This window comes from Martes martes, assembly GCF_963455335.1.
Source record: "Martes martes genome assembly, chromosome: 14".
Taxonomy (NCBI): Eukaryota; Metazoa; Chordata; class Mammalia; order Carnivora; family Mustelidae; genus Martes; species Martes martes.
In genome coordinates, this window is record NC_137902.1 from 28,229,114 (window position 1) to 28,247,301 (window position 18,188).

An 18,188-nucleotide genomic window follows, 5' to 3' on the forward strand; every position below is an offset into this window, starting at 1 on the left:
GAGCCAGCACCTTCCAGAAGCAGCTGCCACTGGAAGTCTATGAGAACAAAATGAGAGAGGTCTGCATTCCCACAAAACCTAGGAGGGCCTCACAGAGCCAACTCCCAGCCTTCTGAGAAGGCGAGCTGCTAGTGTCTGAGGAGCACAGTGACCCTGCTTCTAGAAGCACAGGACAAACTGAAATCCGCGCTGCTGCCGGTTATGACCTGCCCTGCAGACAACACTGCCAGGGTGATGCTGCTGAACAAAGTGAATAGGAAAAACCCCTTCCTCACCCAGCTCGAAGCTATTCTGCTCTTCCTACAGGACGTTTCAGTCTCTGAGCATCTCACTCAACAGCCAACATGATGAATGAAGAAAAATATAATTTCATCACTGAAATGGAAGTAAAGAATATACTGAACCTAAAGTAATGGGACACAAAAAAAACCCCTGGAAGATAAGAAGAGTCCAAGCTTAGGGTGACTTCTGAAGCCTGAAGACTTTGACCTTCGTTGACAATACAGGATGCCAAGGCAAGAGATAAAGCCAAGGCCTGTCAAGATAAAGAGTGTAATAGGAGACCCTCTGATAAACCTGGACCCAGAAGCTATATAAGCCTTTATCTGTAGTAACGCAGGTAACCGAGAAATCAACCGCACCCTGTAGGAGGAGTCAACAAGGCAATGTGTCTATCTCCAGCAAGACACTAGGGCAAGGGGAGGAACCTACCTTTGGAATTTGTAAACCACAGGTTGGTTCTTGTGCCAGATTATGGTCTGAAGTCCCACTAACTATATGGTCTGAAACCCCTAGTAGAGAATTTAATTCATATCGGTTCTGGGTAATGCAACCAAGGGACAGGCAAACGCTTTCCCAGGGAGCTCAGCTTTCAAAGAATGCCCACAGATAAAATGCTGGGAGTGAGCAGCTCACAGTCAAAATTCACAAGGCACACAAGGAAACAAAGGACCATGAATAAGAACCAGCAGACATCTCAGTAGTAATCAGGGAAACTGACAAAAAAGTGTATTGAATTGGCACTCAGTTTGGCGTTACCTAGTGGATGCACGTAAGCATGTGCTTAACCCCCATTCCTACACTACATCCTAAAGAAACTTTTACACATGTATCTCAGGGGTAATATACCAGAATGTTCCTGGCAGTATTGTTCATAATGGGAGAAAACCCCGAGCAATAACCCTACTGAGCAGCATGACAATGGATACATGGTGGCATATTCACACCCTGCCGTGCTGCAGAGAATGAACCAGCCTCACTGTGTGCATCGACACAGATGGATCTCTAATAAAATAATACCGAACAAAAGCCAGAGAAGAATATGTCAAGTATGAGTCAGGCCATTTACATAAATTAAAAGATAACCTTGTTTAAGGGTACATACCAAGTAGTAAAACTAAAGTGAAAAGAAAGAGAAAATGATTATCACAAAATTCAGGATAGGAGTTATCTCTGGGAAGGTAAGTAGGAAGGAGGTATAATCAAAATGGGATTGGGGTTGGAGGGTTCCTACTATGGCTGGATAGAATATGATCCTGCTTTAGAATGTACATTTTACACACTTCTGTGTGACTGCGCTCACAAAAAATCAGACATGATCCCTATAGTCCTTTCCCAACCCATGGGACCTACTATCAGAATGATGTACTGTCCACACTTTCAATGCCAGCCTCTTTGGCCATCAAATAAAAGGGGCCCGATTTTCTCAGCAGTTCTTGAGGGCTGCTATACTCTACAATCTTCCCGTTGTCTAGGACCATTATCCTGAAACAAAGGAGAAAGAAAGGTGTCACAGTCATTTTACATCTTGGCATTTGTAAGGACAATCAGGACTAAGTCGTGGTATATTCATCCATGAAAGCCTACAAAGCAGTGAGAACGAATGGACCGCAGCTGTCTGCATTGACACAGGTGGGTTCCATATATATGGCCAAAGAATCAAGTAGTAGAAGAATACAGTAGTCATCCCTTTACAGAAGTTTTTTTTAAAAGATAGACCTTGTTTAAGGGAGCCTGTTGTCTCCAAACAGGTTCCAAGATTACTGACATTACCCCCATTTTTAACATACTATGCCAGAGCTGGAAAAAGCAGGAAGCATCTAGTCATGGTTCGGGGGTTGAGAAGATCTGTGGTTAACACCTGCCCCTCATGGCTAGGGTCTCCACCTCCTCACACTCCATTAACAATCATATACAATTGCCCATTTTGCCCTCAAGTCCATTCCCTTAACCCTGTTGGCTTTCATTAGCTTGGTGTATAATTTTGGACAAATTCCTTGAAGCTTCGGTTTCCTCATCAGTAAAATGATGGTGGTTAGAATTTCAGCTGTGGGGTATTTTATGACTAATGCTGTTTCTGTCATTCAAGGGCCCGGTGGTGTCTGTCAAGCTGTCACCAACTCACTTGTCGCTGTCCATGATGGTGTGCAGCCTGTGAGCGATGGTGATGGTGGTGCAGTGGGAAAACTCCTTTTGGATGGTTGTCTGGATGAGGCGATCAGTCTCTAGATCCACTGCAGCGGTGGCCTCGTCCATGATCAGAATCTTGGATTTCCGAAGCAGAGCCCGGGCCAGGCAGAGCAGCTGCCTCTGTCCTACGCTGCAGCCAAGGGATCAAAGTGAGCACGAGCCCCTGGGAGCCACGGCCAAATGTGGGACTGGGTAGGTCACATTCCAGATCCGACTTTTGAAACCCCAACTCCTAAATTCCCCCAGAACGAACACCTCACAGAAGAGGCTAAGATGAGGTTTTCCACACTCTCCTACCGCAGGTGCTTAGTTTTAAAAATTCATAGGCCTGGGTCCTGCTCTTCTCAAACACAAGGGGGAGGAGCCTCAGGGCATGTATTTTTTAATAAATATCCCAGGCAATTTCCATGTTTCATGAGTTTGGAAAACCGTAGCCGGGGAACCGTTCTTTGGATCCCTAGGTGATATCCCAGCACATCAACAGCAATGCCAAAATAGGATGGGAGGTCACCAAGTTCACCACAGCCGTATCTGACCCGACACCATTAATATAGGGTGACGGCGCATCAGAATGTCCCAGTGGCGTTTCTTAGCGGCCTCAGCAAATCCATTCATTATTTTAATGTGTAATTCTAGTCTCAAGGCTAATTATTTGTTCAAGGCCTTCTGCCTTGATTAGAGACGTAGCTATCTAATGAACATGGTGTCTTGGTGTGAGATGCAGTGTATGTGGAATTCAAATATGCTTGTAAAATGCAAATCGCTTTAATTTGCTAAAAGCCAGTAATGAAGGCTGGACCTCTTACTTACATAAAGCAGCTTTGGGAAATGATGTGGAGGAAATATTCGGGAATTCGCTAATTGCTCTTTCCTGCTGTGGCCATTAGGGAACATATTAAACAGAGGGGGGCTAGGCTAAAGTTCTGTAATTCTCCGTAAGAAAATTTCTGCTGGAGATGAGAAGTCACCCAAGATGAACTCCCAGTTTTCCACTGTAGTGTCCGCACAGAGACAGGGCAAGACTAGAGTTCGGTTCATGCCCTCCTGCCTGGCCCTGGGGGGGGGCTTCCTAGAACAGGCTGGGGCCCAGGTGCCAGTCTGGCTTTCAGTCGCTCGCTCTCTCCACATGACCCACCTCCCATCACTCACCAGAGAAATGGAGGCTTCAACCCCTCCAACCCGGGTCTGAAATCAAGGCCCTGGTCATGCCATTCAGGTGTCCCCCAGCATGGACGTTCTCACAAACCAGATGTGGCAAGGCCCCCGTGTCATATCCTGCCAGAGGGGCCCCCACAGCCCCTCATGGCTGCATATCTGCTACATGACATTTTCTATACAATCAGTACATATTTGTGGACTGAAGGGTCTTTTGCATAGGCCTGAAGACCCACTTATGTCCTGCTAGTTCCTAGATCTGTTGCTGACGGAAAACAAACGGGATGGCATTCTGTATCAAGGCTACACACTGACGTCACCTGGGCCCCTGATTCAGTGGGTCTGGGGGCACCACCTGGGCATTGGGATTTTTAAATATTTCCCTAAGGGATTCTAGTGCGTAGCCTCGCTAAGACTCCCTGCTCTAGGTAGTGCTTCTCAAGCTGTAATATACACACAGATCACCTGGGACTCATGCTAACACGTACATTCTGATGAGTCGGTCTAGCGTCAGAGTCTGCATTCATAACAAGTTCCCAAGGGAAGCCAGAGCTACTGGGCCACCCTTCTGTTGGGAGCTTCTCAGCTCAGGGTCCATGCCATGCCTACCACTCGGAAGGCACCCAGGACCAGAGTAATTCTGTGATCCCACAGACTACTACTAGCACCAGGAACAAAGGGGTGCTTCCCCCCACCTCCTCCCACCGCCTGTGGGGGAAGTGGGTTAGGAAACATTACCTAAGGTTGTCACCAGCCTCTGTCACTTCATGAGACAACCCAAGTTGCAGGCCAGACACAAAGGATTTGAGGTGAGCCAGCTCCAGGGCCTTCCAAATCTCCTCATCTGAGTGGTGGTTAAAAGGGTCTAGGTTCATCCTCAGGGTTCCAGAGAACAGGATGGGATCCTGCGAGTCAAGGGAGGAGGGGGGCTCTTGAAGCTCGTGACAAGAAAGGGTCTGGCAGGTTTTATTTGTGGCTAGAAGAAGACAGGATGGGCCCGAGATGCACAGCTCATTAGTGGTCAAGCTCTTGCAGAGACTAGAGGGGCTTCCACAGGGTAAAGGGGAATCTTTGGTTTTTTCATTTTGAGGTTCATTTATGGATTTCCAAGTTTGCCTCAGCATATCTTAAGAAGGTAAGAGGAATGTTCCACACCCTCAAATGAAAATTCAGGGTATGGAAGTGAAGAGATGAGGGGTGGGCCGGGGAAGGGACAGTACAGTCATGGAAGAATTTATTAAGCTTTTGAAGAAGCTGGAGAAAAGATTACATCAAACTGAGTGAACATCGGACAAACCAAAACCATCCCCAGAGACTTGGCTACAATAATAGAGGAGGAATGATTCTAATAAGGACCCACATACCACCCCCTCCCCCCAGGCCAAGCCGCCTCCAAGGCAGACCTTATTTGGAGGGTCCAGAGGAAGCCAAAGGAAGACTTTTCTGCTGATGCACACTAAGCGTTCCACTTGCTGGCAAAAACCTGCAGCAAATTCCCTCCGCTGTCTTTTAACGATAGCAAATGGGGAGTATAAAGCTTAATGGTTTCAAGCTTCAGCAGCAAAACTGCAAATGTTGATTGCAATGGTCTTGTGAACCCAGGATGGGCTCTAGAAATGCTAAATAATCATCTGCTCTATTTCACTTCTGTTGTGTTCCTGCCACCTAGCGGTTAGATGCTGGCAGTCACACAAGCCTATCCCCACAAAATGCCCGCGTTATTTTTAAGTTCTAGAAAGGATGTGTCTTAGGGAACTGGCTTAGATATCCTGAGTAGCCTGCAGAAATGACACTGCTAAGTGAATATACATCAAGAAGAAGATGCGCATGTTTCCTGTATAGAAAGCTGTCCCCTGCTGCTGGTACAGAATAAGTTCTAGAGCTCACCTGGGGGATGATGGTCAGCTTCTCTCGGAGGTCATGGAGCCCAATGGAAGCAATATCTACTCCATCAATGATGATCTGGCCACCTGCAGCCTCGAGGATTCTGAAGAGGCCATTTGTCAAGGAGGACTTCCCAGCTCCTGTCCTGCCGACCACACCAATCTGTAAATACAGTTCCTTTGCACGTTAGTTCACCATGTACTTCTCTGGGGGGGACGATTTTAGCCTGGGCCATTCATAACCCCAGGTGGAAAGAGGCAGTGATTGGCTCCTCCATCTCAAAGGTATTCTACTAGTTTTGGTTTTGGTGATAAAAATGGGCTCAGATGTCAGAAAAAGAGGCCTTCTCATTCTACTTTCTCAATTGCTGTTGCTCAGAACTACAATGACTGTTGGAAATGGACACATCAGCAGCTGTTATAATTATGACTGGACACTATAGGTTTGGTTTCTTTCTTTTATTAAAAAAAAATCTTTGTCTAGAAGTGAGGAAAAGGGAAAGTCAGGCCTCACATCACTTGAGAACCTCATCAGCAACCTTACCCAGACTTTTTTACTTTTTTTTTTTTTTTTTTAACATTTCTACGTTTTTACATCAGACCCCAAGTCCTTGAGAACAGGAGCACCACAGGAAGGTGCAGGACTTTGCAGACCAGAGAACTAAATCATTCTCTCTGCCGGGACCACCTCCACATTGCTGTTCTCACCAGTTCCTTCCCTAGGGGGTGCTTCCTGATTTCCCCTCCACAAGACATGGCCCTTACAGGAAATGAGCCCCCACCAGCCAGAGGAGAAGATGGTGCTGCCACCGGTGCCCCGCAGGGAGACAGGGAAGGGCTGAGCAGAAAACCCTTCCAGCCCCAGTAAGTCGGTTTGATCCCTTGTTGATATCCTGCCCTCTGGTGGTGGAACTGTGTCCCTGCACCTTCCCAGGGCAGTAGATTGCCCTGACCCTCTCATTCCAGCCCAATAATGAAAACAGAGCCCAGCTGCTTTCCACCCCTGTGTCCAACTGTGTCCTGATCACGAGGACACACATTCAGGCCTTTCTTCAGCTCCACCTACCTTCTCCATGCTCCCAATGTCACAAGTGATCCCTCTCAGTACAAGATCCAGCTCCGGCCGGTACCGCACTTGGTAGTTGTTAAACTGGATCTCCCCTTTGCTGGGCCAACCTGGGGGAGGTCTCTTATCAGTCACCCAGGGTGCCTGGCAAAGAGACAGGAAGAGAAGTGCTTTACGTGGTGGCAACTCACTGAATAGTCCCCACAGGTCTCGTGTCACAGACTAGGAGGATAGCAGTGTCCTAGCCACCTGTGGGCATCTGTATTGACTAGAATGAATTAGACCAGTACTCCCAGAAGGTTCCTGCCTTATTCAGTCAAAGAAACTCCATTCCACGGTGCTGCTCTGTGGACTTCCAGAATGAAGACACCTTTAACCTGGTGCATTCCAAGACCTCACCTCCCCCTAAACCACTTCCTATTTTAAGTTTCAAGAAATTGGGTTGAATTAGAGCAAGGCAAACTTTAGAAGAACCTTTTTGACTCCACGTAAAATCGCTAGACAGGGTAAAGATGCGCTCTTGAGGGGAACATTTTTCTTTTGCCTTGTCCCCAGGTTCTTCTAAATCTTTCTTACCTCATTTTCCACTTTTATGTACTCATTTATTCTTTCAACAGCCACAATGTTGGTCTCTATTTCTGATGTCATCCTCACTAGCCAGTTCAAGGTCTGTGTGATCTACAGGAAAAAAAAACAAAAGAACAGAAAACTAAAGATCACCTCTGGCTCAGATACCAACTCAGTCAAACCATAAGGTCAATCCAGTGGCCACTTCGTACTAGCACTATGCTGAGCTCTTCGAGAGAGCAGGGAAAGGTGTCAGTGACAATTCTCACCTCCCTGGGGAGGCAATGAGACCAGTATGGTCTGGAAGACAATTAAGAGCTCAACTGTGTGATGGCACATGAAAGACAACAGAGCCCAGAGTGGCTGGGGCTAAGCTGGGGTTGGAGAAGCTGGCAGGTGGTAGAGTGGGACCAGAACTCCAATCTCCTGCCTGGAAGCCCAGTGTTCTCTGCGGAAGGAGTAGTGGGTGGCATTCTATAAATGGGGAAAGCATAAGAGAAAGCTTTCCAAAAAGCTGCTTCCTCTCTCTGCTTTCAACAAGAGCCCAAGGCTCAGGGTGGAGCATCGACAAGGACCCTCCTTGACCCCAGTAAACTCCTGCCTGCAGAAACATGTGTAACCAGCAGTCAGAGCTTGTCCAAGTCTGTGCCAGTCTAGAGCCTGGGGAATCTGTGGATTACTTAGATGCAAGCTTCTTTCACACATACACTCAGACCAGGGTTTTGTGTGGGGTTTTTTTGTGCTTTTTTGAGCAAATGGTGGTTAAAAAGAGGGAGAGTACAGGATGTTGGAGAGAAGAGTAACCACTTTGTGTAGGTCGAACCATGTGAAATGAATTGTTGATATCTGAATGTTTTTGTTTTCATTTAGTCTAATTGTTGTCTTTGCCCCATCTACCCGAGGTTAATAAGCCTGAAAATGGGGTTGGGGGTAATGAAGGAGCAGTGGCACAAGGAACTGAATAACTCTGGTGAACAAGAGAGTTCTCTTCAGGGCCCCACCGTGATTGCCTTAGGCCTTATTAACTCCAAATGAGCACAGCACCATACAGAACTGACTGGTAGTAATGTAAGCCAATATATTAGTTCCCGAAATATCATGAAAGATGGTCAAATGACTCATTAAATGAGTATCCTTTAGTGAACACAGATTGTAGTGTCAGCCACAACCTTGGGCACTAGGAAATAATGTATTACCTAGTCATACTGGGGATACATTATATAGCTTTACTGGACTACATTCTTTATTAGAATTAACTCTATTCTGTGATTTAAGAAAAACAAAAATAGAGGAAGATATTCAAAAGACTTTCTGTTACTGCTATATTATGGAAAAGAAACTGAAGGCACCTGGCTGGCTCAGTTGGTGAAGCCTGTGACTCTTGATCTCAAGGTCGTGCGTTTGAGCCCCACGTTGGGTATGGAGCCTTTTTAAAAATAATAATAATAATAAATGGAAAGAAACTCATTTATTCTTTTTTGACTAGAATCAGGCAAAGAGGCAAAGAGACAGGGAACTATCAGATCAAGTCATCTTGAATTGCTGTCTTAATATTTGAGGGAGACAGTGAGAGGGAGAGTAAGTGCACGAGTGTAGGGGGAGGGGCAGAGGGTGATCCCAAGCAGACTCCACACTGAGCAGCATGGAGCCCAGCACAGAGCTCTATCTCACAACCCTGAGATCACAACCTGAGCCGAAACCAAGAGTTGGATGCTCAACCCACTGCGCCACCCAGGCACCCCTCACATTGCTTTCTTAACTTCCAAGGGCAACAAAATTTTTGTCCATTTTTCCAGATGACACTGGTACCCACTCAGAAAGGGTAAGGAACATGTCGATAGGTTACACAATTAGTAAGAGACAGAGCCAGGGATTGAACCTCAGTCTTCCCTAGTCCCTCTGGATCTCGAAAGGAATCAAGAACACAAACTCCATGGTATACTCTAGACTCAGTTTGAGAATAAGTGCATCAATTTACCTCCCAACCTTCATACTCACATTAAGTGCATTGGACAGAACAAAGCCCACAGTGTCTCCACTTAGGTTATCTTTATAAATAACCATCATCAGGGATGAAAAGAAGACAATCAGGTTCCCAATCAGCTCCAGACGAATTGCAAGCCACCTGTAGAGCAACAGCAGCAGAGAAAAAGTGTCACTGACATTCACCTCCTTACCTTAACCAGCAACCTACATGTCCATGGAACATTGGGAGGGATTGAGTTGGTTGGGCTGTGTTCTCACAAGATGCCTCAATATGACTATATCATATGTTCCTAAAGTCTTTTAAAATTAGGTTTTAGAAAATAAATGGCATTTTAAAGGTACTAGGGAAGTTTGCTACATGAAGGGAATCCTGTGATTCAGGGTCTCCCATACTTGCCAAAGCAGAAGAATTGTCTGAGGTAATTATTAAAAATATAAAATTCATGCAAGAAAATTCAGGGAGCCTGGAGTGGAGTTCAGGAATTCACTTTTTTTTTAAAGTAAACTCTACCCCCAACATGGGGCTCAAACTCACAACCCCAAGGCCGAGTGACATGCTTTACCAAGCAAGCAAGATTCTTTCGCCACCCAACAAAGAGTGTCCTGCCTGTGGAGAATCTCACATCTGCTTCTCAGGGATGCCAACTACGAATGCCCAGCTCACCCCACTTGTTTGGTACCTGGGATATCAAATACTTATAGAAGTCATTTGACTTATGATATAGGTTGTGTTCTAGTCATTGTAAAAACAAGAAGTGAGATTTTCTTTAGAAGGTCAAGGCATTTTACCTAGCTTGGTAAATAGAGTAGGCAGAGGGACCCCGTCTCTGACCCTGAAGCCCATACTTTCTCCTACTTACGGGACAGCCATGTTTGGCCACGGTGAAATTCACATCACTGCCTACACCTCCCCTCCCGTAGCTAATAAACACACGGAAGCCCAAAGTGCATATTTCGGTAAATACACAGGAGCAGCCTCACCTGTTGGAGACAATCCAGGAGAAGACACATTTCTGGTTGGTGTCAATCCCCATTTCATTGTGTTGCAGAAATCGCTGCTGGTGCTCAAAGGCGCGGATGACGGACAAACCTGACACTGTCTCACTGAAGTGAGAGTAGATTGGGGACCTGGTGACAGAGTCTAGGCGTTTCAGCTGGCGGGAAGTGGCCACATAAAATATCTGGACCCCAAAAGTAAAGAGTCAGTCACACAATCATGTTGCATGTGTCCTTCACCTTGATGGGCACAGCCAATATTTGAACAGGACAGAAGCCTCCAGCCTCCCCTCTGGCTAGAGGAATGATGAGAGAGGCACAAAGGAAGAGGTTGGTGGGGAACAGAAGATGATGAAGGTGAGGAGACTATAACCACGTGAGGAATTTTGTCAGCCTAATCCATATTCTCCCAAGAATCTGCATACACTGTCCAAGTGACAGTTTTTATAGCAGCTAGAAAAATGGTCTCCAAATGGATTTTGAAATTGTAGTTGGGACCCAAGGGGCACGGAAAGTGGAGATGGGCAGGAAATGGCCAGAGAAAGGCATTCTAAGGTTTAGATAAAAATTGAACAGTCAGGTAAGTGACCACACTGTGCTTCAACGGTGTGTGAAGATAGAGGTAGTTCTGGAAATGTGTGGAGTGCCAAGAGTCTAAGAACTAGAACTAAAAGTGTATAGTTTGGTTTTGAGACACAAGGGTTGAAGGATGAGGTTGTGGTGCTATGAGATCTGTGGAGATTTGTTGAAACCAGGAAAGGGATGGGCATTTGAGTGTCAGAATTCAAAATGTTATACCTGGAAATTTCCTTAAATATCCTGCTTCTTTAATGGCTGAGAGGCTGTCATTGAGGTAACAATATACCTGAGGAACTTAACACAAATACCAGGGGGTATCACCTTACCACAGGTGACAGGGCTGCCCTTGAATGCAAGTTTTTCGGAATTGTTTTCCCAAGGCGAATAGATCATCCTAAGGAATTCTCTCCACAGCTTGCCTCCCCTCATCAGTTTTTAATATGGGAATGGAGTCCCTTCTTTTTTTTTTTTTTTTTTTTTCCTGAGAATTGGTTTTCAAGCCACTGGTTCCCTCAAGAACATACTGACATTGAGCCTACAGATATCCCATCATCCATAGGCATCCCAGTGAAACTAGAACTACCCTGAAGTGAGAAGAGATCTAGCTCCTGCCGAGATCTCCCAGCAGATAAGCCTAAGATAAGCCTAAGCCAGTCAAGGAAGCAGCCATGGTATAACCCTTCTAGAAGCAACCAATGACCTAACGATTATGGGGGATCTTACCGAACTTCAAGATCATCCAGAGCCAACCTCTGGATGGCTTGACTACCTCAAGGTAGTCTTGGATCCAAACATAAATCTGCCCCATATAAGCTTCTGGGGGGCAGAAGCTAAGGTGAGATTTTCTCTGAACCATATACGAATTGGTATTGATGTTTGAGCTCTAGACAGTGGCCTATGGCTCCTTGGTATATCAATATAGGACTAAATGACAAAGAAGCCGAACAGGACTGAGTGATTAGCAATAGACAAAACAGAAGATTCTCAGGAAAGAGCCTGGGCTTTCATAAGTAGAGAGGAGACCTAGCTGTTTCCAAACCTACCTGAACAGACACATAAATGATGCCAAGAGGAATGATGACGATGACGAAGATTGGAGTGGCCGTGCAGATCATGACAAGGGTGCTGATTATTCCCAGGAAGCACAATATCCAGCTGCGCAAGGATAAGGGAAGGGTGTCATCCACTGTGGAAATATCCTAGGAACACAGAATTAGAAGAATGGTATACTAATGGATTTCTGCCCCATTTTCCATCTTCCTGATTCCAGCAGAGAATGTGTTTGATTCTGGGTTGTGTCTCCTTCGTTTAATCATTTCATGATATTCATTTGCAATATACTGTTCTGCTCCTCCCAATAACCAATCTCATTTCTGTAATTTCTTCATCTTTCTAAATCCCTCCAAACAGATATGGCAGTCACCCGTCACCTTTTTCAATAGATTTGGTAAAGGTTTTCAAATTTATTAAACCATTGTAAGCTAATAGAGTTTTACAGGTAAATCCTCCTATAACCAAACCAATTCAATTAATCTAACTGTACAAGGGGCCTATTTCCATTGAGTGCCTAAACAGAACCTGGCACATAACCAGCATTCAATTCGTATGAAGGCTCCAGTTAACAAGCCTGGTCACCCCCACTTGACTAAAGAACCATCCTCTACCTGGAAAGTTGTTTTCTCCACCACGCACAGAGCTTCAAGGGGAGAGGGAGGAGGAGTTTGAATGTGACCCTTGCCTGACCAGTGTTCTAACGGAGTAACCCAGAGGTGAAAATGGGTCTTACTGCCATATTGCTTTCATGTCATGCTGAATAGATGAGCAGTTGGACAGGTGGATAAATGGATAATGGTTTAGTATACTGTACAAGGAAGGCTGACTTACACTTTGGGTTTCCCTGACCAATTATTTCTAGATATTGCTGATTCTACAATTAGTAATATGTGATTATCAAGGCAAATTCAAATTATCTCTGGAGTGTCCCAATCTGGGTAAGGGTAAGTTTCCCAAGAGAGTCCTGAATGACTCCTGAGTCTAATTTACCTTCCCAAAGTCATAGCAGGATGCAAATAACTTTATGTCCAGGATTGGCAGAAAAAAAGAAATCCTCACAGGCTACGAGTTCTATGTAGGTTACTTTTTACCCCTACTTGGCACAGATTCTCCAGCTTTCTTTCTTCTACCCTTTCCCTTCACCTCTTCTTAGGGGCTCAGCTATCAATCCTAGAGGATTCTAAATCAAACTTTCCTTTATAGGCATGGGCCACCTTCCCCTTTAACTCACCGTATAATCAAACACGAGTTTCCTTTTTCATGCAAAAGTAGTGAGCAAAATAGAACAGTTGCCTTACTAACTCACAGTAAGAGTTCTGCATTCTTTTTTCAGAAGATTAATTATGTATATTTTGCAACATAAGAAAAGTGTGCAATTTTTGCAAAATTCCCGTGAGAATCTTCATACAATAAAATTGTATGCTATTTTAGGTTCTATTGAAGAGCAGAAAACCTATTGAAGTGGTCCCCAATGATATCATTGGGGATACCATTTTGTAAAAATGGTACCATTTTTGTCCTAGAAGAAAGTGATAAATGCAGATCAATCAATGTGCACACTTTTGAAGCAGCCACTGTGTCCCCAGAACCTGGCTGTGGGCTGGCCTTTCTTCTGTCTGCTCCAAGACAAAACCAGGAAGGGCCCGTAGCTGCTCAGACATTTTGAAAAACGTGCTCCCTCTTCTACAAACAGAGGACTTAAACTGTGCTGATGACAGTTGACTGTTACTCAGAATTCCTTGCTTTCTTCCTCTGTTCCTGAAATTACTATCTCCTATGCATTGAGAATGAATGAGTTGGGTTTGGCCCTTGGAAGAGAGCCATCTACGATCTTAACATTTAGTGAGCGTTCCAGTGCTCCTCTTGGGTGCTTGAGAAGTGCTGTGGAATGAGTGAATGCCAAGGGCTCCAGGATCTGCAGTATGTAGAGACCAGGTTTTAGAACCTTATTAAAATTTGGGCACCTGTGTGGCTCAGTCAGTAAGCGTCTGCCTTTGGCTCAGGTCATGATCCCAAGGTCCTGGGATCAGGCACCTGCATAGGGCTCCCTGCACAGCAGGAAGCCGGCTTCTCCCTCTCCCACTCCCCCTGCCTGTGTTCCCTCTCTCATTGTGTCTGTCAAATAAATAAAATCTTTTTTAAAAGTAAATCAAATTAAATTAAATTAAATTATAGGTGGCTCTCTTCCATAGTTCAGACCCAGTTTATTCTTAAAGTAGCAAAGATAGAAGCAGGTACAGAACATAGACCAAGCAAAGGGTTTTTCTGTTTTCCCTTTTATTCACCATTCTAGCCAGTGATGGTGCTTTTACTTGTGTTTCCCCCTCGGCAGAATATTCCTTCTCATTTTGCTTCTACCGCCAACCCCTGGCTCCACCATCTCCCTGGCTAAGAAAGTTTCTTCTAGGACCTAAGTCTCATGTTTTCTGACATTTCCCGCCCTGTCACCCAGGCTGAGCTACTACTGCTGTTCTCTGTCACTGTTTTGTGTTCCCAGAACACCACTCTACACACATCGCTGTCACTGGTTTTACTGTCTTCCGTCGTACTCCTCTTATTTCCTTGGTTGTCTCCCTCACTAGATGGTGAGCGCCTCAAAGGGCCAGAACTTTTCATCTCTGTGTCTCCAGGATCCTTGGGACCTCATCCTGGGTATGCAGGAAGCATGTGCATGCTAAGTGGACCGAGGAACTGTAACGGCATGGCGTTGCCTCGACAAGCCCTGGGAGAATTCTGTCCCTGTCAGAGTGGAAACACCCTCAGCATACAAACACATCACACAGCCATTCAGGTACCTACCCCAGCAAACCTGTTCACAATCCGGCCTGTGGGCGTTGTGTCAAAGAAACTCATGGGTGCTCGAAGGATACTGCTTAGCAGTTGCCTATGCAGGATGTTCGATGCGTGAGTGGAACCATGGGCACTCCAGAGATTTGCTATGAGCACAAATGCACCTAGAAATAGAACTGTTTAGTCAGCACGGTCCGCAGGACTTGTGCCAAGGACACAAGGGCATTTTTTTGCCCTGGGTCTAGGCAAAGTACACAGACGAGACAGATTCTCTAAGAGATGGCTGTCATCACCATCAGAAGTACCTTGCACGAATCCCAGAGCTCCATAGACGCCAATTCTCAGGTCTCTCTGAGACGCTGGATAGTTGGTGCCATTATAGGTTTTAGAGTCATTGGTCCAAGCACTGAGCCAGAGGTTGGATCCAATATAAGCCACAGAATTGATCACATAGGCCAAGATGATGAAGAATATCGAATACCATCCTATTGCTCCTAGGTACTTGAGGTAGATGGAGAACTTCACCTGAAAAGCCCCATCCTCAGTGTTAGAAATCCTAATGGCGTTTGGTGAGGAATTACCTAGAATACCAATCACAAGGGGGAGTGGCCTCCCCTGGAAAAGTGGATAGCAGGTAGCAAGATTTGGTCATCTGTGGTCTATTTCTGCATTGGGCCAGGATCATAATCAATGCTGAAATACAGCGCAGGGGAAATAACATCACATTATTAATGAGCTTCTAGATGCAATTAAGGGAGAAAGATAAAAACAGAGTGGGACGACGATGACGACGACAACAACACACACACACACACACACACACACACACACCAGAATGGGATGGGGTTTATACTGTAGACCTTGGATTATTAATTTGGACTTATTAATTTGGACTTAAATTTGGACTTATGTTTTAACTTAAGTTTTTTTTTTTTAATTTATTTATTTGTTAGAGAGCGAGCGAGCGAGCGAGCACAGGCAGACAGAGTGGTAGGCAGAGGCAGAGGGAGAAGCAGGCTCCCTGCGGAGCAAGGAGCCTGATGTGGGACTCGATCCCAGGACGCTGGGATCATGACCTGAGCCGAAGGCAGCTGCTTAACCAACTGAGCCACCCAGGCGTCCCTTAACTTTTTTAACTTTAAGTTTTTAACTTAAGTTAAATTATTAATTTGGACTTAAGTTAAAAACAAGGTCTTAGGTTTAAGGTCTTAAGTTTTACTAACTTGAATCGTGTGCTCTGAGATTGATTTATTAGTGTTCTCTGGGTCCAAGACTTGCATCTCAAAGCAGTTTTATTGTTCTCTCCCCATATCAGAATGGAATCATTCATGAAATGTGCTAGGAAGATATACACGGGAAACCTGTCATTCTTGGAAATATGATTTGATAGAAAGCCCAAAGCCTCCACCAACATTTCAATGATGAATTTAATGATTTGCAAGACTTATCCCTCTTATAGACAGATAGTCAAATCATCAAACTTTACAATGTTCAGATCCCAAGCCTTGTATCACCTCAAATGGAACTTTTTATCGTGGTGCCCACCTTTCCAGTTTGTATGAATTCCTTCTTAATTAGTTTTTGTCCTTTCACTGTTTCTTCTTCCTCCTTCAGGGTGTTCACATTCCGAGTTTTCAAAGAGTTTCTTAGGGATTTCCGATGCCTGCTATTGGACCTAGAACTGAGAAATCGAGAGGGGGGATGCATTCTTGAGCACACAGGTGCACCCCAAGGTCAAGAAGCAAGCACGGGTCACTGTCGCTCTGCTTACATTGAAGTGTTCTGGGGGAAACCTGCCACCCCCCAGCCCCCACTCCATCCAAAGAAACAAAGGAAGGGCCAGGAGTATCCTGTTGTCCACTCCCTTGGGAAAAGCCCACAGAGAGAAAGAGAATGATCGAGTGGAAATATGGATGTGCTGAGGGCTGCCAGCTGACGAGATGACCAACCTGCGACTGAGTGTTCGATGAAGGCTGTTCTCTCTTTTTGTGGTTAAGGAGGCCACATCCTCAGGGATTTCCTCCACACTGGGCATCAGCCCACAGTCATCATCTTCTTCTGTGTCCTCATTGACTAGGAGATACATCAAAGGTTAGGGAGATGGAAACAGAGCTGCAAAGCTCTACAAACAAGAAGAATTCTTTTCTGATCTTGCCCCTCAGCAAGAGATTTTAGACATACACACAGGCTGGTGATTTTGCTCCAAAAATATTATTGATTAGTATACCTTCTCACTGAGAAATACCAGGATAAAGGAGAGAGGAGTTTCTAGTAGAAGAGAAATGGTCAAAAGGAGAGAAATGTTCCCAGAAGCATCTTAGTTTCTTTGCAGAAAGAAAAGAACTTTTTAAGGGTTAGAGTAGATAAGCAGAAGAGTCCTAATTCCTAGAATTGACTAAGGAGGTGAGTGTAAATATAAAATGTTCTTCTTGAATTTCAAATAACTTTACAAAGTTTTATGAATTTAAAACATTTTTTATTTTTATTCTTTTTTTTTTTTTCCTTTCCCTTTTAGAGAGGGAGAGAGAGGAGGAAGAGAGAAAAAATTCCAAGCAGACCCCATGCCGAGCATGGAGCCCGATATGGGATTCAATCCCACAACCCTGAGATCATGACTTGAGCCAAAATCAAGCATTAGACACTCAACTGACTGAGCCACCCAGGCGTCCCTGAATTTAAAACATTTTAAAAACGTACCCTGCAAATAAGAAAGAAATTGTAAAAATTAAAAATAAAATGTAAAACAGCCTGGGCATCAGTGGTAACGGTAAAGACCTCTGGAAATTGATAACTCCATGAAATCAATGGCAAAATATATTTTTAAAAGATTTTATTTAATTATTTATTTGAGAGAAAGATAGAGATAGTGAGAAGAGAGCATGAGCAGGGAGGAAAGCAAGAAGCAGGCTCCCGCTGAGCAGGGAACCAGACGTGGGCCTTGATCCCAGGACCCTGGGCTCATGACCTGAGCCGAAGGCAGACGCCCAAATGACTGAGCCACCCAGGTGCCCCAATGGCAAAATATTGTTAAAACCAACTTTATAACTCTGAAATTAACCAGTCTTGCAACAATCCAAGGAACATTTATTTAAGAAAAATGGCTAAATGTCAGCAAGAACATTAAGTTTTTCGATAGTTTAATTTCCTTTTGGATCTGCTATAGCCTAGAATACTAATAACCTCACAAACATGGTAACTACAAAAAAATCAGCAGCCTCCTAACTGCTGGAGGGAAGAGAATGTGTTCAAAACTCTCCCAAAAGTCTCAACCTGGAACCAAACCCAAGTCCGACTTCCCAATAAACAGGACAGGCAATCACTGAGATACTGATGGTTCAGCAAGGAAAGGGTTTATGCAAGAGGAAACCAAGTGAAGAGATGGGAGGACAAATCTCAAATTTTCCTCCCCAGAGAGGGAGAGTCAGGGGAATTTAAAGGTAAATAAAAAAGGCCTAGGTAAAAAGTTGCAGTTATGATTACTAGTCCCATTAATCCTTGGATTACCAATTTCAATCCCTAGAGAATAGTCATTATTTGACCTGTCTGCAGTTCTCTAGAAAACCCCATTCACAGGGCTTGTTTTTATTGGACCAGACTTGGAGTTAGCTGAAGTAATCAGCAGCAACTGTTTACATCAGAGTTGC

At 44.7% G+C, this 18,188-nt stretch overlaps 1 protein-coding gene across 2 annotated transcripts in view; it reads right to left on the reverse strand.

The window, feature by feature from the left end:
* Positions 1–1,324: 1,324 nt before the first annotated feature.
* Positions 1,325–18,188, reverse strand: part of ABCC2 (ATP binding cassette subfamily C member 2) — a 67,543-nt gene continuing 50,679 nt past the window's right edge. For both annotated transcript variants that reach the window (XM_080822665.1, XM_080822666.1), the window contains 13 exons: positions 16,494–16,617; positions 16,090–16,225; positions 14,850–15,069; positions 14,554–14,708; positions 11,745–11,900; positions 10,108–10,307; positions 9,139–9,265; positions 7,150–7,251; positions 6,574–6,717; positions 5,512–5,670; positions 4,363–4,529; positions 2,405–2,599; positions 1,325–1,764 (listed from right to left, as the gene is read on the reverse strand). In XM_080822665.1, the coding sequence (XP_080678791.1) occupies positions 1,635–1,764; positions 2,405–2,599; positions 4,363–4,529; positions 5,512–5,670; positions 6,574–6,717; positions 7,150–7,251; positions 9,139–9,265; positions 10,108–10,307; positions 11,745–11,900; positions 14,554–14,708; positions 14,850–15,069; positions 16,090–16,225; positions 16,494–16,617 (2,015 nt within the window). In that variant the 3' untranslated portion in view covers positions 1,325–1,634. The remainder of the gene's footprint in view (positions 1,765–2,404; positions 2,600–4,362; positions 4,530–5,511; positions 5,671–6,573; positions 6,718–7,149; positions 7,252–9,138; positions 9,266–10,107; positions 10,308–11,744; positions 11,901–14,553; positions 14,709–14,849; positions 15,070–16,089; positions 16,226–16,493; positions 16,618–18,188) is intronic.